This window comes from Cornus florida, unplaced genomic scaffold (assembly GCF_030987335.1).
Source record: "Cornus florida cultivar Cherokee Brave unplaced genomic scaffold, ASM3098733v1 CherokeeBrave_3.0.0_Hap2_Chr10, whole genome shotgun sequence".
In the NCBI taxonomy this organism is placed as follows: Eukaryota; Viridiplantae; Streptophyta; class Magnoliopsida; order Cornales; family Cornaceae; genus Cornus; species Cornus florida.
This window is the reverse complement of record NW_026775580.1, coordinates 50,463,876-50,486,619: the sequence shown is the minus strand read 5'-3', so window position 1 is coordinate 50,486,619 and position 22,744 is coordinate 50,463,876. Positions and strand designations below refer to the sequence as shown.

Here is a 22,744-nt window from a genome sequence, read left to right as displayed (position 1 = left end):
AACTAATTGCAGAACGACATATTAATTTCATTTCATTATTAATTTCCAAAATATTTTTGTAACATTGATAATTGGTTAAAAACACAGTTTCTAACCTCTGTTAGATTAAATATTTACATTCCTTTGAAATAGAAATCATGTAGGGGCACACAACTGATGTGGTATTTGCTGTTGTAGTTCAGTTTTTCAATGATAAGGAAACATGAATATAGGTAATTCGGTATAATTTTTGGACCAAAAAAAAAATTAATACAGACATATATATATATATACACACACACACATTACACACAGAGACATATATAAATACAAAATCATGCCCTTAAATTCCTCTATTGCCAAATGTTGTAGATTGCAGCAGAAAGAAGCAATTTATATGAAAGGAAGTGACCATTTGACCATGTAGTTGAGCACCAATCAATGAATTCATTCCAGTTGCAGGACCTAAAATTGAAGTTGAAACCAGTTGCATGCTAAATGAAATCCCATATAATGCCACTAAATTTACACTTAAAAGAACAAGTGATCAATTTATTCCAATTCAGGGAGGCAAAGATAACAAGCATTATTATAATGCTTGTTTCTCATTGGCTTAGTATCTAATGTATACAATCAACCTTTAACTGCCAACCATGAGATGTGAGCATACTTTGGGATGTGATGCTTGAACAAAATTATATGAGGCCAAGAGAATAGTAGAGAAGGAAAGGTGAAGTAACTCAAAGTGTGACCCAGTAAGAACCCCTTTGAGGCACAAGGCAACCATTTAATCACATCTTGTATATTTGTTGGTTATGGTAAACACTACCATTGAGAATTGAAGGATTGGGATTGGAAAAATGGAACTAGTTGAAGAGATGATGGAGTTGTCCACTGGCCATTAGGAAATTAGGCTACTTACTTTCACATGATTGTCCAGTTGAAGAATTTCCATGTCAGTGAGGGCCATTTGGGTAACAATTGGACCATTTAGTAACCAATACTCCGACTATAGGTTTGTATCTAATCCATTCCCAATCTGGTGTCTTACCAATCCTCTTGTAATGCTTATCAGCTCGAGGAGTCTTCTCCAAAATCAAGCCATCGCCGTTAACCAGTGGTTAGCCTTCGTCGAATATTTCTCGTCACGCCATCGATTGGCCATCGCCAATCTTCTCTTATCCATCATCAATCGATTATACAAAGATGAGATGAGAGAGAGACGTTGACTGTACAAAGTGGTGGTGGTGGGCATGGCTGTGTGTAAAGCTATGTGTGTGTGAGAGATGTGAGAGAGAGGAGTGGGTAAGTGAGGCTCAGAGCGTTGAGACGAAAGTTCAAATCCCAAATAGAAAGCAAATCTTCCATGTGTGTGTGTGTATATATATATATATATATAATCCATACTCTATTGCTTCAATTGCAAGCTCGACATAAATAGCGAGATCGAAGAGCAATTGGTGGAGTTAGAAATTTGGGAGCAGAGAAGTTGGACGTCTATATATATATATATATATATATATATATATATATATATATATATATATATGCACATACACACATAATCTTCTAAATCATCGGCTTGGTGATACTGTGAAAATAGAGTTACGCGGGGTGCGAAAATTGTTAGTTGATTTCAATTGTGATTAACTCCTTTAATGACCTAGATCTGAATATTAGGCTAACTTGCTCGATTTTGTGATTGATTAAATTATATGATCAATTTAAACAACCACAATCACGAATATATGTAAAATAAAGCAAGTAAAAGTTTAGAGAGATTGCACTAGGATTTTTAGCGAGGAAACCCTAGTTGATAAGATACATTAATTATTTGCATGGGAAAAACCTCGTGGATTATTCAGTCCAAAGTAAATCAATCTACTATGTTTGAAACAAAGTACACTAAACTTTGACTCTGGCTCACACCCTATCATTCTACTAAACACCAATTGCTAACAATTCTCTGGCTTTGTGACTCCCTGTCCAACAACAACTTGACCTCAGGCTTATGCTTGATATTTGTAGAAGAGTAACAGATAGATTAGACAACACTACTCGAATGCTCCAACCCTTTCAAAGTGTGATCGTTTTTAAAACTGTTCTTCAAGATCTGAACTCGATGTAGAAGAATTAAATCTTGCTCTTCATACGGAATATCTGAATCTTCAATATAGTTCCAATTCCGATGAGATAGAGAGCAACACCAATAAATCACTCATGAATATATGTGTGTGCTCTCATAAATAAATTCAGAATAATCAGATTTGATTTTCTGAATTTTCTCTCTCTAAAAAGCTTTCTCAAAATATAGAATTGATTTTCCCTAAAGTCATGTTTCAACCTAGATGACTACCAAGGTTTATATAGAGTTTAGAATGTCCTAGTCCCTCTAAAAATATGAAAAATTTCGTGTATAGGACTTGGAAAGAAGTTGGGATAAAAAAGGAAACAATTAGAACAAGAAACTGAAAGTTCTAATACTGTCAGGACTCTTGGTACTGGTTCCCAAACTTGGTACTAGTTCAAGAAGGTCAGAAGCCTTTTTGATGCATTTTGGCTACCGGTTCCCAACTGTGAATACCGGTTCAAGATTGGCAGTGACCAAACTTGTTGTAGACCAAGGATTCTCCTACCCGTTCCCAATGGACAGAAGTGAAAATCTTTGTTTCCTTCAACCTTCTAAACTCCCTCAAGTGTTCTCACTCACTCACATACCTTCCTAAAATATTGTTCTCATTATCCCGAAGTGTAGTAAACCATGAACACTTGTACTTCTTCAAATCCACATCCGATCTTCAATCTTTGAAATTTTGAACCGAAAAATTACAACTTGATCGGACTTATTTTGACAACGAAATTAGCCAATTATAAATTCATATCTTACAGATACCCTGTATGTTGTTACAGACCGAAGCATCCCTTGAGGAGATCCCTTGCTGAAAAAAAAAAAAAAAAAAAAAAATATTAGGAAAAATCATAATTTAATGATATCATTGATTGGATGTTATTATAAGTTTTCTTCACTACTATTATTGTTTATTTTTTCCCAGATGGAAATGGTTTTAAGACAAGTACTATGAGGCTTGGGGCAGACGTTATTGTTTTCTCACGATGTCATGGGAATGAGATAAGAAGGTAGGTGTTTTTTTGTCTCATGTCCGCAACAATTATTGGTTTCTGTCATGTTTATTTCCTATTAGTATTTGGAATGGCAGCTTCCAAGTTCCCAAGAATAAATATCGTCAAGCTACATAATTGCTTGTGATATGATGGCATATATGCTTGGTAGACAGGATGGATACTTTATTATTTTGTCGTAAGCTTTTGTCCAGTTGATTTATGTCTTTATATATAAACTTATATTTATCTATATTAGCACTGAATGTCCAGTCAATCATCATAGGCATCTGTTAATTTGGATGCTAGTAGTCCAGTCCCGGTGGACGAGCAAAGATATTGGAGAATTGTCTTGGAACAATAAAGGGTACATATTTCTGTTGGTTTGGTCATGGAAAAAAGGCTCCATCTTCGTCTTTGGATCATAGGAGGAAGGCAAATACAAAGTTGGAGGCTGAAAGGAGGAGGGCTGAACAAGAACTTGATGAATGGAGTGAGCATTGATGTTTGGATACTTGATGAAAGGAGTGAGCATTGATGAAAGGAGGAGGGCTGAACAAGAACTTGATGAAAGAACTTGGCAGCCGGTTAAATAATTAGCACTAACAGATCAATGATTAATCTTCTATTATTGGATGAATGTAATCTAATAATTGATGTTTGGATACTATGTTATTTGGTGCTAATTTGAGCAAAATTGATGCAAGCTTGGGTTTAACATCATTTTTTAATTAATGATTATTAAAAATTTTGTTTTTCTATTTGTATTTGTGTTCACATTAAATTTAATTTTTCCATGGATTGATAGTTTTGAACTTTTTAATAGTTCTGAATTTTTCCATGTATTTGTAGTTGATTGAGCCCCAAGTGTTATTTCGGGTACGTATTAATTACCTCCTAGAGATAATTCCTTGTTTATTATTGCTTTAGTTCTTAACCTCTTAAATTGTTTTCATATTGTTTTAATCTTAATTTTTAAATTGTTTGACAGATTTAAAAATGATATATAGTTTCTATTGTATTTCCCTTTCTTAATGCTAAGGAGCCTCTCATACAAATTGTTGTTTACAATTTCAATCTTTTGTATAACAAGTGGATAGTATAAACTATAGATGATTTTTACCCACATTTGCCATCCATGTTGGACCAGAGGATTTGGTTGTAGTATATGTCTGCTTATTAGTATAGGGTCATAAATAATTAGAATATGGAGAAGTCATTCTCCAATTTACCTACAAATATTGTTCTCCAATTTAAGTAAAGGTATAAACAACATATTAACAACTTCTCCTCCACAACAGTCAATCAAAACCTCCACATACGATGATCCCATACTCCCATGCTTTCAACATTTTAAAACAAGAAATAAAAATGGCCTCCACACGGGCCGATGTACCAATAAGGTAATAAAGTTCAAGATATACCGCAAAATTGGTCACTTAAAGGCACATGACCCCCCTAAGTATGAGTATAAAAAGCATTAAAATTGTGCAATCATAAAAGAAGCTTAGTATTTGACCTTTGTTGTAGACTGGAATCATAGAAATTCTGATTCTTCTGCTCTTAATGAACTGGTGATAATCAATCCTGTCAGGAAAAAATATTTCAAAAATATAATGCCAACAAATACATAAAAAATCAGATTGTATGACTAATTTAAGAAATATAATAATAAGTTAATGAATGACAAATTGACCTGAATAATTTTCACATATTTCTTAAACCAGAAAATTGGTTTGTTCTTGTTTTGACCTCATAAACCTCACTAAATAAGGTTTTCAGTTTAAAAAGCCTGCTGAGTGTGTGCTATGAGTGCTGTGACTGAAATTCAACTGTTTCATTGCTATGTTCTTTATCTGTGTAATGGTAATTTGATATTACATGACTGAGAAAATCAAAAACAAAAGAATGTAGCTGAGAAATGACCCTTCAGTCCCTAAGAACAGTGCTGCTCTAGAAATCAACCTGTGAATCTCACTTTGATCTGTAATTTGATATTACCTTGCTATAAACTAAGATATTACGATTTGAGCAAGTGTAATATGTTAATTCAGTGGCGTGGGATCTATATCCAAGGAAGTCTAACCTCGAAATTACAGTTTTACCCTCAGCTTGTTTAGGTTCTGCAGAAACCTGTTGTGAGCAGATTTTGGAACTGAATTTAATTTAATTATTAATTTGCTTATCATCTAAGCTTTTGTGTGAAGAATATACAAGTTTATAAGAGGATGTACAAGGCCTGAGACATTGTAAATTGTCATTTATACCCTCTGATTTGAGGTATCATAGAAGCAGCAAAACTGAGTCTGCTATATGCTGCTTGCTGCTTCATTTAAGCTCCATTGTTTATATCCTTACTTATACAAGGGTTTGGCACAAATTGACTTGAGAAGGATTGGGCTGAAGCCTCTCAGGGACACAACTGAAGGGAAGAGGCAGAACTCTCTAAATGGAATATTCAAATATCTTGCTTTATTAAATAATTTGTTTAGGAAAACAAAAATATAATACATGTTCTTACTTCCACGGACAAATTTTCATAGCAAGGGCTTAGACCAAGTGATATCACCTCTTCCTGTTCAGGATTCCATATATTATGCTATATAGATACAGAAGACTGCATAAATATATCATTATACATAACCAAGAGAAAAAAAAATTAAAATCTGGAATCTCATAAACATATAAAGCAGGAACACAATGACATATAGATAAGGTACTTGGTACAACAAAAGACGACAACTTTACCCAAGGAAAAAGGAAAAAGAAAAACTTACTAACCTATCCTTAGTTGGTAATAATTGTTCAAGAAAATGAAAGCAACCATGGAAAGCGGACTACATCTGCACACTGACACCAAAAATAAGCAAATGAAAGAACAACAAACAAGCAGAAGTTTTCATTAGTTCCTAAGTTCTTCCAAATCTGCAATTTCACTTGCAATAAATCTACAATTTCACTTGCAATTTTGAAACCCTATAATATGTATTTGCATAAAAAAAAAAAAAAAAGGTCGTGAGCTTAGTTGGAACCTAATATGGTAGAACCTTGTTTCCTGACAGATTACCACTCTTGAGATTTTACTCATTTTTTAAAAAAAATTAGTAACTAATTGAATTTTTTAAGTAGTTTTGCCTACAAGTCAACCTAAAAACATAACTATCGACAATGATGGGAAGACATAATTGTTGATAACAGCATTTAAGAAGTCCCAATCACTAGCAAATGCTTAAGTTTTTTAAGACTTAAGTGTAGCTAAGCCAACAATGTATTTGGAAGTGAACAAATAAATGAATAGAAGTACCTCTTCTCCAATAAGGGTAATGTTGGGATGAGTTTGTAAAGCACACTCTAATGTAATGTGTGAAGCAGCACATCCCATAAGCCGTACAACTGCAAACAATTATAGATTTAGATACCACATTTGCTTAGACTCTATGAAAAAAGTAAAAATGTAAATGGCACAAAGAAAAGAGTGAAAAAATAAAGAGTTGACAGGACAATAAATTCCTGTTAAAAAATACTGAAAATAACAGATTATCCATAGCTTAGCATGAAAAATTATCAATGTCAAGAGAAAGCAAGTACGAAATGTTTAAGAATCAAGAATTTATATGTTCACAGAATGAGCTGTGCTGAAATGAAAATTATGAGATATAAGTCTGTTTAGACAAGAAAAAATAAAAATTGAGATTTATGCATCCTTGAGAAGGCACAGATGGTAAGGAATAGTATGATAAGCAAAAGTTGGACGAGAAAGTTTCACCATATACAATAAAGATCAATGACTAAGACAGACTAGAGAATTATGTTGCTTATGTTGACACACTATAGGAACAACAAGAAGAAAAAGAAATTGCAAGGCTTGGATTTATGAGAAAATATGACAGACACATATTCAATATGGCATTGCCCAAATAAATGATTGAATAAGCTTTATGTAGCCTACTCCCTACATGTTTTTATTTATTACAGAAACCACGTGGGGCTGGAATCCTAGACATTTAGGTTGGACACTAAAACCAAATACCACTCACACTACTAGCTTGGAACTTAATTATAAGGGTAATTGCATGTTCGTTTGTTCCAATTCCAAAAACATATTTGGGGCATTTCACTCAAGAATTTGGAGTGGGGAAAAAAAATACGACACAGATACCAGAATGCAGGGAAATCAAAGAACTGGATGATTCTGTATCTAATATGGATAAAATAAAAAAGATAAAAATAAAAAGGCATGCAAAACTGGAAAATAAGGGATTTTCAAAACAACAAAAAAAACAAATTGATTATTTAGCACCGTATAAGTGTTACAATAGTCACAGGGAGATTTAGTCTCCAAAAAAAAAAAAAAAAAATTAAATTCAATAAAACACTCTTAATCAAAAAATCAAAACTAATAGAGACATATATAGAAAGAGATAGACCAACCTGATTTTTTGCTCCAAATTGATGCGTATAGCCGTCTGAAATTCGAAGATATTGTGGCTCCAAATGACTGTTTCTCGTGTCCAAACCAGAGAGAGAACTCGAATAGAGAGGCGAACCAGAGAGATAACTCGAATAGGGAGACTATATCGAATCTACAACATCATCTTGTTCACATCTTTTTCATCTAAAGATAGAGAGCAGAGAGACAAAGCTAGGGCTTCGGCACGACAGAGAGAGCAGAGAGACAAAGCTAGGGCTTAGACGAGAGAGAGAGAAAGCTAGGGCTTAGACGTGAGAGAGAGAGCAGAGAGAGAAAGTGGGCTTCAACGCGAGAGAGAGAGAGAGCAGAGAGAGAAATCTAGGGCTTACGAGAGAGAGAGAGAGAGAGAGAGAGAGAGCAGAGCTGTATAGAGTTGGACGGTTGACAAATACTACATCGGTTCATAAGGTAAGGTGAGACTAATTTTTCATTATGTTCTCTATTAAAAAAAATTATTTATTTGGTGCTAAGTTAATTCCCGCCAGCGGCACGAAGGGGGGGAAATTTTATTTTGTAAAATAGTATTGCTTATCTACAGAAAAAAAAAAAAAAAAGCCCCCCTTGAATGTGAAACTTATCTACGAGGTAAAAAAGCTTCTTTAAATGTGAAATTTATTCACGGACTCCTTAAAACACCGTAAAAAAAAAAATTGGCGCTAAATTTCCCGCCAACGGCACCGAGGGGGGAAATTTTTTTTGACTTTAAATTTTTTTTTGGCTTATCTACAGGGCAAAAAAGGCGTCTTAAATGTGAAATTTATTCACAGCCCCTTCAATACACCGTAAAAGAACTTAAGTTCATTTATATATATATATATATATTAACTAATTTTATTAATTGGTTATTTACGAGGAAAAAAAAAAGGCTTTAAATGAGTGTTTTATCAACGAGAAACATTTATCCCGTTAAAGGTGTACAAATATGTCATAAATATATCAAAATATTCACGAGCTTTTTAATACACCGTAAAAATATTTTTCTACGAGGATTTTACTAAATCCCCGTGAAAGCATGTCCTATAACAAGGATTCTTTTAAAAACTCCGTAAATGGTAGTAATTACGAGGCAAAATAAAGAAGCCCCGTAAATACTATGTCGTAAAAGCCCACATTTCTTGTAGTGTAGGGGCAAATATGTCTTTTCTCATGTTTTTAACGGAGACAGTAACGAAAAAGCGAAATTGGATCTAAGTGATAGTTATTTTCGAAAGATATTTGAGACTAATATTTGACCAAACCTCAGGAGATGTCAGTGAAATTATCCCTTTTAATTAAATAAAATTAAAATAATTTGAAAATCAATCAAAAGACCAAGATTGATCAAACTTTCAAACCTTGTATTGATTCTACTCTGGTGATACAACTGTTCATTCACAGAAAAAAGCTACGGTACTCTCTTTACAGAATAGGCAAATGGATCTTTCTACAGTGTTATAAACATAATTTATGTTTCTAGTAAAGTATTGGTTGTGGGTGTGAAAATGGAGTTGGCTCTAATTAATCGGTTAGGCTATCATTCGAATGACACTAGTGAGTGATTAGTAAATGCAATATATCTATCAGAAAAGAAATTTGAATCTGATCATGTCTGCAGCAGAGGATGGAGAATTTGATGATCAGCCCACTCTTAATGGCCATCAAGTTCATGGACCAGAATCATGACAACATGAGTAGCAAGACGACTCGCGGAAACATCATATTGGAACAAAGTGGGTTCTAGACTTATAAAAGGGTAGACAATAACACCTAATAGCTTCAACTTTTTATAATTCGACCCACAACTTTAGTATCACAGTTAGGGCTACAACTCGGGCGGGACCAACTCGAAATAACCCGAGCCCAATTCGAAATTTTGTGGGCTTGGGCAATGTGTTTTTAGTTTTGGTTTGGGCCTGGGCTGTATATTTTGAGCCCGAATTCAATTCAGTCTGGGCTTGGGTTGATATGGATGAAGTGCGAAGTCCAACTCGAGTCCGAAAATATTATATGTTTAGTGGAGGATGTTAAGAAATTGGGTTTCAATGACCCTTCACAATCCCATTTTGTTATAGCGATTAAGGCATTGACCTCAATGAACAAAGCAACATGGAAAAGGAAGATGGAGGTTTATGAGAAGTGATGTTGGTCTGAGGAAGAAACAATCTTGGCTTTTACAAGATGTCCGATGTGTATGATGGTATCCAAGGAGAAGATAATGGCGGTGCTGAATTTTTATGTCAACACAATGAGTAAGAGGATAATTCCCAGGTGTTCGGTACTTCAAGTTTTGTTGTCGAAAGGTTTGGTTAATTAAGGAACCACCCATTCATGTAGACGCATTGTTGAATTCCGGAGAGAGTTTGCTCCTCAAGAAGTTTGTGACCTGTTATGAGGAAGCTCCTCAGTTGTTGAAACTATATCAACAAAAATTCGAACTTTCAAATTTAGATGCTCGTGATTATGAATGTAAGAGTGGAGTATATAATTTGAAAGGGTATGCCAAGCACAAATTTGACTTGCAATTCTCACATTTCCCACACTCCCCTATGTAGGTTGGCATCACAATGTCACCTTCTTTAAAACCTCTCACTCCTTCACCAACACTCTCTACCATCCTGTGTAAACAAATTCCATCTATTTTGTGAGTGTATATATATATATATGTATATATTCAAATGTATATAAAATGGGACATTTTAGGTATTTAAATTTTAAAATTTGACTTTCAATTATTGAGAGAGAGAGAGAGAGAGAGAGAGAGATTACCCAGCACCTTCATGCCCAGGAACTCGTGGGAACAAAGGCTGTAAAAGTATTAAAAACAAAATCAGCAAACACTAAGCATACATTCAAGGATATTCATATATTTCACACTCTATTTTTCACCAATTACATTTCACTTAAATTATTTAACAAATAAAATAACAATTTTATTCGTCAAAAGGTAGAGTATGTGAATACTTTAAAAATACTTGAGTGTGTTTTTCTTGAATGACAATAATGTCATTTTTAAATTTTTAAAAAAAAAAGAAAAAAAAAAGAAAAAAAAAAAAGAAAAAAGAAAAAATTGGAATGCAGAAGGAAGGGTACTAACAACTGAAGGCCATTGCAGCAAAGGATATCAGTGTGGCATAGACATGCACACAGCATCTTAATCCTAATTTCTGATGATTTTGGAGGCTCCACTTGTATCTCTTCCACCTTCAACGGTAGCCCCGCCCCCCACGACACCGCCGATGCCACATCATTTCATCAATCAATATATATATATATATGTGTGTGTGTGTGTGTGTGCATGTTATTTTTTACTTAATGTAATTATTCAACTTTAGATTAGTTTTTATTGAATAGTGCACTAATTATCAATTTTAAAGAAACAGTGTGATACTAAAATAAACATGGATAGTCTTGCTATTAGTAAAATGGATGAAGAAGTTGGCTGCAAAATCGCCACATTAGGCTGAAAACCAATGCAAAATCGCAACAATAGGCTGAAGTATTGGGAAAATTAAGAAGAAATAGATGATCTTTCTGATTTTGGAGACACCTAATTAATTTATTTTTTCAGCTTGCTTACATGCAAGGCAATGTCTGTGCCATTAATTCACATTTTGTAATTATTTATAGTTCAAGCGAAGACATCCTCACAATTCATTACAGAATAACTTCCATTTTTTTCTTTAGATATTTAGAAGCTGAAAGGGTATGAGGTGAGAGGTCAATGGTCGTAAAGCTTGAATCAAACATTTACCAAAGAAGATATAAAAAGGAAAATGGATCGACCAACATTATATATAGAAATTAAACAGAAAGCATTAACATTAATTCAGTACTCTTGCATTCTTATTGATGGTCAAATCTTATATGAAGAGGCCATCCCAACACAACAATACATTACAGGAGCAGAGATAACTCGAAGGAAAGGAAAACGAACTCTTATTACAACGCAGAAATATAAAAGCACCATACACGTACATATATATATATATATATTCATCCCATTTGCAATATAATAATAGTAAGCAGATCATCAAGCATCCTCGAAGACTTTCAACCATCGTTCGCTTTGCTCTTTCCAGTACTCCCAAATGCCCGCTAATATGGGGCATGGTTGGGAGGATTCTGGTCATTCTTGATGGGGTAAGAAGCTTGCATCGTGATTCCACATTTGCCTGTTGGTGCATTAGCTATGTTACGCTCCATCCTGATGTAGCCCTCCTCTCCCCATTCTGTGCCCCAAGAGTTCCTCACAATCCAATAGTCCACGCCATTTTCTGTCCCGTATCCAACTACAGCCACACCATGGCTTAGCTCTGTCCCACAACTTGCCGTGAATACACCCTGAAGAAAAATGTAGCATCATATGTCTTAATGTTATTAGAAAAGAAACTAAACTACAATGATCGACCAAGGTAGAAATTTACGGATTCGTAGAAGTTGAATTCGGCCGCACTGGCATCAATAGCAACACTCACTGGTTGACTTGCCACTGCCTTTTGCAATGCCAACTCGTTATTTGGAGGAAGGTCTTCATAACTATCAATTGAGACAACCTTTTCATTTTTCTGCACATGAATAATAATGAGAGTAAAGAATGAGACTGATATATATATATATATTCTTGTTTGTTTCATTATTAATTAAACAAGTCTCAATAATACTAATTACCTTGTTGTGGTCGCACACTCCTTGTGTACCATTATAAGGGTAATTCTTCTCGGTATTAATTCCACCATTCTCAATGATGAACCCAAATGCATAGTCCGAGGTACCCCCATCACATCCGTTAGAACCTACTGTATCACAGTCCACCAACTCTTGCTCCGAGAGTGAGATCAAATCTCCGGTCACTATCTTGTTTATCCCCTCAACAGCCGCAATAGATGAGAACGCCCAACAACTCCCTTCATTTTAAATTTACATTAATCAACATATGCTTAATTAAATGTTAATTCAAAGTATGTAGAACTAAAAATAAATGTCAAAACAAGGTAAAGTAAAAATAATCACGCGTATGTATACGGAAGGGTTAAAGTTTACTAATACACATCCAACATCATTTAAGAAAAATGATAAAAGATTTAGTATGTGTTAAAATAAAGAAATCATCTTTGAATTTTATTTTTTTAAGGTTGGTGCTCTTTTTTATAAAAAAAAAGTAAAAATAATCAGGCATATATTTTTTTTTTTTTGTTTATTATTATTTTTTTTTTGATTGTCTGAGTAGGTTAAGATTGATACGCACCCTTAACCCATCATTAAACACAAGCCCTAAACCAGTAAACCACACCCTAAACCACTTTGCCGCTTTCATCGCTGTGAACCACGCCACCACTTCCACCCCGCCTCAACCTTGCCGCTGCTGATTCAATGTGGTTGTTTCCCCTGAATACAGAGTGGTTGTTGCAGTGGGGAGGGTAGTGGTGGCTACTCCGGGGTTCATTTGTCCAATACAGAGTGGTGGTTGTGGGGCATTTATTGTAGTAGTGGTGGTGGCACTTGTTATGCGTTGATTAATTTGTGGGTGTGGGTGGTGATATCTATTATACGGTTTATTCAATGATTGATCCGAAAAAGCAGAAAAGGGTGTAAATTATTTTATTATTAAAAGTGATGTGTTAGTTTATTATTGGACCACATAGTGAGTAGCTTCACCCTACACACACACACAAACACTATATACGGTTTATTCAATGATTGATCTGAGAAAACAGAAAAATGTATAAATTATTTTATTATTAAAGGTGATGTGTTAGTTTGTTATTGGACCACATAGGGGTGAGTAATTTCACCTTACTCATTGGCGAGTAGTTAAGCATTATTTATTTATTTATTTTTAATACATAAATTCACTTCATTTTTTAGTGTAATTGTGTATGAGTATATATATACACACATTTATATATACAAAGTCAAAAGATATTCAAGTCATTTCAATCATTTTGTTAAGTTAGCATAGAGTCAAAATGATATCATTTTGCAAGTAAAAAGTGCTCTGGTATTACTAAAAAGTAACGTTGTGTGTTAAAAAGGGTCCAAAATGAAAAAAATTATCTCGCTTTAAATTCCGAATTTAATTATTTTTTATTTTTTTTATTTTTTCACGGCAGTGAAGAGATTAATTTAAACGACGGCGCGACCGAGGAGAAAGAGAAGTAGCTCACCACACTGTCCTTGGTTTTTGACTCCAACAACGGCACTTTTTTTCCTCCAATCGACGGAGTCCGGCAAGCTATCGCCGACGAGGGGAATATATCGGTCGCTTGTCTTGGGAGCCGACACCCTCCGCTTGGTCCCCAAGTACATGGACCGGTGCTCCTCGTTGGTCAGATCGGCGAACCGGTTCAGACCCAGCTTGTAGGTCCGGTTCTTGACGGCGTTGTGGCCGTCAATGAACCGGAGGTTGTCCTTGAAGATCTGAAACCTCCTCTCTTTCTCACTCAAGGCATTGTAAACCTTTCCGTGCTTTACAAGCCACGACTCAAACATGGTCATTACTTCGTCGTTGGTCCTCCAACTCGCTTCGTCGATGTGCATTGAGTCGTAGCTGATGATCGACATGTCTAATGCCGACGACAAGGCGAAGAACATGAAGAGAAGGACCACCATGGATACAAGTGACCTATACCAACCCATGTTTGTTAGAGAGAAATATGAAGTGATGAGTGAGTGTGGAATTGTGAAAAAAAGATGGAGACGAGGTTGTCTTATAAAGGCGAACGAGTGGAGAATGGGTCCCATGGATATTACATCAAATAATTAACTAGCGGACAATGGACATTACAAGTGACCTATACCAACCCATGTTTGTTAGAGATAAATACGAAGTCACGAGTGAGTGTAATTGTGAACAAAAGATGGAGACGAGGTTGTCTTAAAAAGGCGAACGAGTGGATAATGGGTCCCATGGATATTACATCAAATAATTAACTAGTGGACGATGGATATTACAACAAATAAATATCTATATCCATCTCTACTATCCATATACCTCTACCTATATTACCTTTTAAAGTGAGAGAGGTCAATATGGCTATAAAACTCGGATCTAACAATTCAGGTCATCCAAATACAACAATAAATTATTATTACCATCAACTCAACAACAGGATGAGAAACAAATCATGGAAGGGCCCACAAAAAATAACTGGAACATGCAGCAATGTACACACAATTGGCATCTGAATCATGGCGGAAATAACATTTGTAAAATAATAATAGTAGGCAGATCATCAAGCGTCCTTCAACCATATATCGTTCGTTCGCTTTCCCCATCCACTTCTTAGAAAAAACATGAAATCATTCTTGCAAAGTAGTTGGTTAATCAAGTGACTTAAGTGAATAATGAAATGAAATCATTAATAGTAGAAAAATCTAGCGTCATCTTAATCCTAGAAAAAAAACTTAAATACAATGACAAAGATAAAAATTTGACGATTTATAAAATTGGAATTCCCTGCTACGGCTATCAATGGCAACACTAACTGGTTGAATTGCGTTTTCCATTATATGGAGGAACATTTTCATAACGATCAATTGAGACAACCTTTACATTTTTCTGCACATGATCAATGAGTAAATTAAGAATGAGATATATTCTTGTTTGTTTTATTTTCATTGTTTGATTAATTTGTTCCTATTAAAGAACTCAATACTAATCTTGTTCTAGTCGCACACTCCTTGTTTAGCTGTATAAAGGTAATTCTTGTCAGTATAAATGCATGACGTATCACAGTCCACCAACTCTTGCTTGGAGAGGGAGATCAAATCTCCGGTCACTATCTTGTTTATCCCCTCAACAACAGCAATGGATGAGAACGCCCAGCAACTCCCTGCATTTTAAATTACATAATCACACATGTATAACGAGGGGTTAAATTTTAATACACATAGGAGATCATTTAAGAAAGACGATAAAAGATTTCTTATGTGTAAAAATTAAGAAATCATCTGATCTTTTATTTTTTTTTTTGGTTAATTAAGGTTGATGTTCAATCCCTGCTGGCAGACGTTTCAACGAATCATATTTGGCATGATTCATTAGGCTTCGTTTGATTAGATAGAAGCAATGAGAACAAAAAATAAAAATAGAAATTTTTATAACGTTTTTGGAGTTTGCTTAGGTAGAAAAGGAAAAGTTCTAGAAATTTATGATTCCTGCAACCCTCAATTTTTTCCAAAACTTTCCTAAACAAAACACGGTTTGTTTTTTTTTTTTTTTAAATAGGTTAAAGCAGGTTTTATTATTTTGTGTTCCGATTTTCCCCAACAACTTTATTGATATTTGGAGACCAACAATATTATTTTACTAGGATTCGAAGTCCAATAACAACTTTCTCATTTATATATAGGGTTTGAATTAATCTGACTTCCATTCTTAGTTGTTTTCCATCATATTTGGAAATTAAATAAATATTAGTTTGCAAAGTCTAATAATTATTATTAGGGTTAATTCCATCAACACCTCCCAATCTTTGACTATATTTCACTTACACCCCCTCTAGGTTTCAATATTTCACCTATCTCCCTTTGCTGTGATGACAATTTACTTTACTAACGGAATGGTGTAATTTTCAATTTTGAACACCAATTATATATTACTAATATTTATAAAAATTTAGAGTTGAATAAAAAGAGAAAAACGCCCTACTTGTAAATCACAGACAAATATACACACATTAGAGTTGAATGGAAAAACATCCTCCTAGTCAACATCAACCCCTCCATCATCACCGTCTAGTACATAAACCACCATCTGTATCCAAACCTCAATTAGCACCATCCACAATCACCTTTTGCAAACAACCCCACTAGCAGACCCAAGATCCAATTGCCAAAAAGAAAGGGTGTAGTTGCAGGGTCTGTTTAGGAGAGCAGAATGAAGATTGATGAAGTCGAAGGAGGTATCAAAGTCTTCAATCCAAAATCTGAATCATGTGAGGAAGTTGTATCAATGACAACAAGATCAGACCCGATGGGCGCATGTGACTGTCGGTGATAACCTAAACCAAGATAAGTCTGCTCTTTGTAGCCGAAAGTTTTCAACAGATTAGTGTGGTTATCTGTTAGCTTCATTGTTAGACTTCATCGTTCTCCGTACAGCTCGCATGTGATTCATTCTGGCGAGAACAAGTTTCTTTTCCACCGTTAGAGATCTCTACCTCGCCATCACCGTTTAGCAATTTAAGTCATCACCTTGCCGGAAAACTCCATCTCCGTTGATCTCAAGGTTCATAAACAATTAGTTCACCGCTGACAATTCCTCCCCCGGAAGTCGCCGAATACCCAACTTCATTCATTGTTCTTTTTCTTTTTTTGTTTCCAAATCAAATTAGGAAAAAAAAATTAGGATGAAAATCTAGAGAGAAAACGCATCCTAACATTGAATGGACGTGCTGATCTCTATTTTTGTTTTGATAAGACATTTCAATAGAACAGAATTAATCATTTATACGTGTTTTCTTCTTTTTATCTATAACTATCTTGAACCAACGACGAAGAAAGAGAGGGTTAATGGCGAGATTATTAGAAACAGAGAGAGATTTCCAAAAACAAAATTCCAACTAGAGAGATTTCTAGTTGAGAGAAGGAGGGTTCTACAACGAGAAGGGATTTCAGTTCAGAAAGATATAGAGGAGAGAGAATAGTTTTAGTAGAGAGAGGAGAGAAAAGGACTTGCCTCTGATTCCGGGTTTACTTTTAATAAGAAGGGGATTTGGGTTTGGTGATAGGAGGGCATTGTTGTCATTTTAGGTTAATAGGTATAGGGCAGTTTTGTAATTCCCCATCAATCAATAAGGTTAAAGATGTCATTGCAGATACTGAAAGGGTAAAATTGACCTTCTTTCAAATTTTTCATGCCGACATCAGTACTTACTGTCTGTTTGTTAAACGCAGGGGACAACTTGCTACTTAAATCAAAAGTTCAGGGGGTGTAGGTGGAATATTGAAACCTAAAGAGGGTGTAAGTGGAATATGGTCAAAGGTTAGGGGGTGTAAGTGGAATTAACCCTTATTATTATTATTATTTTTGGTGAATGGGTGGGTAAGCTTGTATATTAAAAAGAAATTTTTTACAAAGTCCAAAAAATGGACATAACAAGCCTATAGGTCACAGGAGACTAGAGGCATCACAAAACATACAATAATAACCAAGCAAATGACCAAGCAATTGCTGAACAAAAATACACTCTAAACCAAACTCATCCACACATTGAGTGACATGTCGACATTGGAGGCTAATCAATTAAAAACAAAGATTGTCCATTAGCTAGCTATAGAACAACCCTGCAGAAAGAGCTGTTGTAGATCTTCCATTGATGAGAAGTTTATCATCTCAATCATCACCACTCTTCAACTTAATGTAGGTATATCTGGCTTGATGCAACTTTTGATGAGACATACAGTGTGTAAAGCAGTGGATGACTTGTTCCTGAATGCCCTTGAATTCCTCTATTACCAAATGTAGTAGAAAGAAGCAATTTATCTGAAAGGAAGTGACCATCTGACCATGTAGTTGAGCACCAATCAATGAATTCATTCCAGCTGCAAGACCTAAAATTGAAGTTGAAACTAGTTGTATGCTAAACGAAATCCCACATGATGCCACTAAATTTACACTTAAAGAACAAGTGATCAATTTATTCCAATTCAGGGAGGCAAAGATAACAAGCATTATCATAATGCTTGTTTCTCATTGGCTTAGTATCTAATGTATACAATCAACCTTTAATTGCCAACCATGAGATGTAAGCATACTTTGGGATGTGATGCTTGAACCAAATTATATGAGGCTAAGAGAATAGTAGAGAAGGAAGGGTGAAGTAACTCAAAATGTGACCCAGTAAGAACCCCTTTGAGGCACAAGGCAACCATTTAATCACATCTTGTATATTTGTTAGTTGTGGTAAACACTACTACTGAGAATTGAAGGATTGGGATTGGAAAAATGGAACTAGTTGAAGAGATGATGGAATTATCCACTAGCCATTGGGAAATTGGGCTACTAACTTTCACATGATTGTCCAGTTGAAGAATTTCCATGTCAGCGAGGGCCATTTGGGTAACAATTGGACCATTTAGTAACCAATACTCCAATTATAGGTTTGTATCTAATCCATTCCCAATCTTGTGTCTTACCAATCCTCTTGTAATGCTTATCAGCTTGAGGAGTCTTCTCCAAAATCCAGAACTTAACGAGATTTGTTTCACATTCCAAATGCTCTTATTCTTAATGAGATATTTGTATGTCCATGCAACCCACAAAGAGTCCTTTCTAGCACATAATCTCTATAAGTGTTTAAGGCTTGAGATTCTATTAGCCAATTCTAAACATGGAAAACCCCATCCACAATTAACCGGCTTTGGTCTGCAAATAGCTGTCCAAGCAACCTTAGCACCAGATTTCTTCAATTTAGTCCTTGACCAATAGAAACACCTGAAAATTTGGTTAATCTATTCAACGGCTCTTAAGGGCAGAACAAAGGCTTGAGTCTAATATGCTTATATTAAGTAGAGTATTGACTTGATTAACACAACCCTTCCTACATAAGACAGGAATTTTGAAGTCTAATTGTTGATTCTTCCTGTTATTTTCAGCACTAGTGTCTGGCAATCAGTGACATTGATTGCTGATGAGGATAGGGTTATACCAAGGTATGAAATAGGCAGAACCCTAGCTTCAAATTGTAATACAGAGATAATATCATATTTGGTTTAACCGTTCACCCCAGAGAAAAACACTTGACTCATGGAGCAATTAATTGATAATCCAGAAATAGTAAGGAAAGTATTCAATGCTACATATAGGACTTGAACATAACCCAAATTTTTATATGAGTATAAGAGCAAGTCATCTACAAATGTTAGATGTGTTAAAGACATTTTACTGTATCTCCAATGCTACCTGAATGAGTTATTCTGAGTAATAACATTACTAAGTAAGAGAGATATGACCCCCATAACCAATACAAATAGTAAGGGAGAGATAGGATCACCCTGTGTAACCCCCCTTTTAATTACCTTTGAAAAACCTAAATAGCTCTCCATTGAGTGAGATGGAGTTGGAATGAGTAGTTATACATTGAGCTATCCAATACACAAACAAATAAGGAAATCTAAACAAGTGCAATGCATCCAAAATAAACTGTCAGTGTAGTGAATCAAAAGTTTTTTCAAGTCAATTTTGAGTGTACAACAAGGTGGATGGGTAGTTTTGTGGTATCCATTTAAGAGTTTGTGAGCTAGGATAATATTGTCTATAATTTTCCTGTTTTTAATAAAAGCATTTTGTGATGAGTTAATGATTGAGAGAAACACATTACTAAGTTTGGCTGCAAGAATTTTTGAAATACATTTATAAAGCAAATTATAGCAAAAAATAGGTCTAAAGTCACTAATAGAAGAGGGGTTGGGCATTTTAGCTATAAGGGCTATATATGAATAATTGTTCTCAGATAGCATTCTCTCAAGCATGAAGAAGTCCTTCACTACAGCAATGATATCTCGGCCTATGATAGGCCAATCATGGGTGAAAAAACATGAGTTAAAGCCATCAGGACCAAGGCTTTTATAAGGATGAAATGAGAGAATGCAACTTCGGATTTCCAAGTCTGTAGGTATATCAGCGAGTGAGGATAAAAGGTGGGATGGAATAGACTTGGAAATAAGACTAGAGAATGAAGACATACCTGTGTAGTGGGAGTAACTCTGAGCAAGCAAACTCTGAAAGTGACGGAGAAATTCATTGTTGAGATCTTGTCCTTGCAAAGTAGTCCCATTAGCATCATCAATTGACACAATTTTTCTCCTATTAGCTTTTGAGGAAAAGCTCTTTATGAAGAATGCAATGTTCTGGTCCCCAACTTTTAACCAATGAATCTGAACTTTTTGTTTAAAAAACATCTCTTTAGCTAAACATACTTCAGCCCTTTAGATTCTTTAACGTTTGGACACTTAATGATAAATTTTGAGTCTTAGTTGATCATCTGCAGGGTTCTAGTCCAAACTAAATTGGCATTGTGATAACTCTTCTTATCATGCAATCACCTTCAAAGAGATCACTCCAAACACATTTTTATTAAGCAGCTTAAGGGGCTTCTTTAAGGCTCTCAATCTTTTACCCACACAAAACATTTTTTTTGCCATGAACCTCTCTTTGCCAACCATTATGAACAATATTTAGAAATGTATCATTAAGTGTCCAAACGTTAAAGAATCTGAAGGGAAGATTTCTTTTGGAAGCACCTAAACCAAGATTGACCACCATAGGAAAGTGATCTGAAATACCATGAGGTAAAAAGTCACAAGCACCCTATGGAAACATATTCATGTGAGAGATAATTTTTATAATTGGCAAATTTTGGTGTCAAAACAAGTCTGATCGAGTTGTAATTTCAAGTTCAAAATTCAAGATAGATCAGCTACAGAATTCGAAAATTGTTCAGGTTTGATAAACTGAGATCTATTAAAAAGGAATGAATAACACATTAGGAAGATGAGTTTTGAGGTTAAGACACCTTTTCATACTTGGTATTTTTGCAAAACTTACCAAAATAGTATTTCTCTAAGTGTTTGGCTTTCATAAAACTGGCCATCTTGAACCGATTCAAGCTTTTTGGAATCGGCTCAAGAATCAAACAATTCTTTTAGAATTTTACTGGGCATCTTAAACCGGTTCAGCTTTCTTTGAACAAGTTCAAGGCTTTCAGATAGGTTTGGTAACTGTTATTTCCTATTCTGATTACTCTTTCTATTTGGTTTAGAATTCTTTCAAAATTCCCATGAATGAAAAATTACATTTTCCTACGCATATCAAGGTTTTTGAAAATTCTAAATAAACCTTGATTTACATCTAGGTTGATACGGCTTTTGCACTACAACTTTAAAATTCTTAAAAGCCTATTAGAGAGATATTTTTGCGTAAAATCAAATATGATTTTTCTGTCTTTCTTTCTAGAACAAACACATAAACACAAGAGTGTGTTTAGAGTGTTGTTCAAATCCAGATCATGATCAAAGTATTTTGAATCTTGCATCTACAATGATCAGATAAAATAGATCTATTTCTTCTATATCAAATTCAGATCTTGAAGAATAGAGGTGAAGTGATCACACTTTGAAAGGGTCAAAGCATGCAAGGAGTGCTATTTGATCTACCAACAATCCTTCTACATAGATCAAGAGTAAGCCTGAGGTCAAGAGCTATTAGACGGGACGTCGCAAAGCCAAAGGATTGTCAGCAATTGGTGTTTGGTAGAACTATAGGGTGTAAGCCTTGGTGCGACTCCCGAGCGTATGCACAAAACAATGCACAACACTTTGAGTTTGGAAATTAGTGTCAAGTGGGCACCATAATTTAAATTTAGAAACCGCTTAACACCTATACTATGTAGTATGAGTGAGAACGGATCGTCCCAAGGAATTGAGGTGTCATACTAGGTTGAGGAATCAAGATTAGGGTTAGTAGGTCGAGTGATCAAAGTAGTGGTTGGTTGGTTAGATTACACTAGATGCAAATTAAACTAAAGTAAACAATAATGCAATAGAGAGAATAAAAGAGAGAGAGATCTTCGGGTTTAGAGATCACCACTAAGCATACTTTTCTACACCTTTAATGAATGATTAATGAGGGGAAGAACATGTATTGCAACAAAGTGTGTGTGTGTGGTTGTTCCAACAAGCATGGATGACAAATTAAGCATATATTGTCTAAACAACATGGTGGATAGCATAACATATCAAATTAAGCCATTAATCCTTTCTTAAAGCTCACAATCCAAACACATTACAAGGTTAGAGATATATGTTACTTGCTTTCATAAGTATGGAACATCAACAACAAGCATGGATTATCCTCCCATTTAACTACACTACAACTAAGCTAATGCATTAAATTAAACTAATTAAACTAAGGGAAAGGTACAATCCATCAAGAAATGAGTATGAACCATCAAATAAACCATAAGAACATGCCATTAAGCACTATGTCTTGACAATCTCTAGATCTATAACATCAATACACATAGACATGCATCAATAACACAAGAAATAAAGACAAACACATGAACATCTATTCTAGCATACATAGCCATATGGATAGAATGAAATGATCAATTGGAAGCATTAAACCACATAAATTATTGAATAAACAAGATATATATATATATATATATATATATATATATATATATATAT

The 22,744-nt window shown here is 34.8% G+C and overlaps 1 protein-coding gene and 1 long non-coding RNA gene across 3 annotated transcripts; both read right to left on the bottom strand.

Annotated features, from left to right (window-relative positions):
• Positions 1 to 450: 450 nt before the first annotated feature.
• Positions 451 to 7,975, bottom strand: LOC132276937 (uncharacterized). Of its 2 annotated transcripts, none has more exons than XR_009470962.1 (5): positions 7,531 to 7,975; positions 6,404 to 6,492; positions 5,881 to 5,949; positions 4,619 to 4,686; positions 451 to 2,918 (listed from the first exon to the last, which is right to left on the bottom strand). It is a non-coding gene; the product is annotated as an uncharacterized LOC132276937 (long non-coding RNA). The 2 variants fall into 2 exon arrangements; XR_009470961.1 differs by having other exon boundaries at positions 5,881 to 5,942; positions 7,531 to 7,973.
• A 3,389-nt stretch (positions 7,976 to 11,364) lies between these two features.
• Positions 11,365 to 14,244, bottom strand: LOC132278618 (zingipain-2-like). The gene is made up of 4 exons (XM_059780451.1): positions 13,714 to 14,244; positions 12,218 to 12,453; positions 11,974 to 12,114; positions 11,365 to 11,890 (listed from the first exon to the last, which is right to left on the bottom strand). The coding sequence occupies exons 1-4, from the start codon at positions 14,183 to 14,185 to the stop codon at positions 11,645 to 11,647; spliced, it is 1,095 nt and encodes a 364-aa protein (XP_059636434.1). The 5' UTR covers positions 14,186 to 14,244; the 3' UTR covers positions 11,365 to 11,644.
• Positions 14,245 to 22,744: the final 8,500 nt, after the last annotated feature.

What these genes read in the sequence shown, in the direction of transcription:
- LOC132278618 (XM_059780451.1), bottom strand. Translation starts at nt 14,185, where the DNA reads ATGGGTTGGTATAGGTCACTTGTATCCATGGTGGTCCTTCTCTTCATG. An exon ending in GAGTGTGCGACCACAACAAG is followed by an intron (nt 12,115 to 12,217) that starts GTAATTAGTATT and finishes ATTCATGTGCAG; the next exon opens with AAAAATGAAAAGGTTGTCTC. An exon ending in AATTCAACTTCTACGAATCC is followed by an intron (nt 11,891 to 11,973) that starts GTAAATTTCTAC and finishes ATTTTTCTTCAG; the next exon opens with GGTGTATTCACGGCAAGTTG.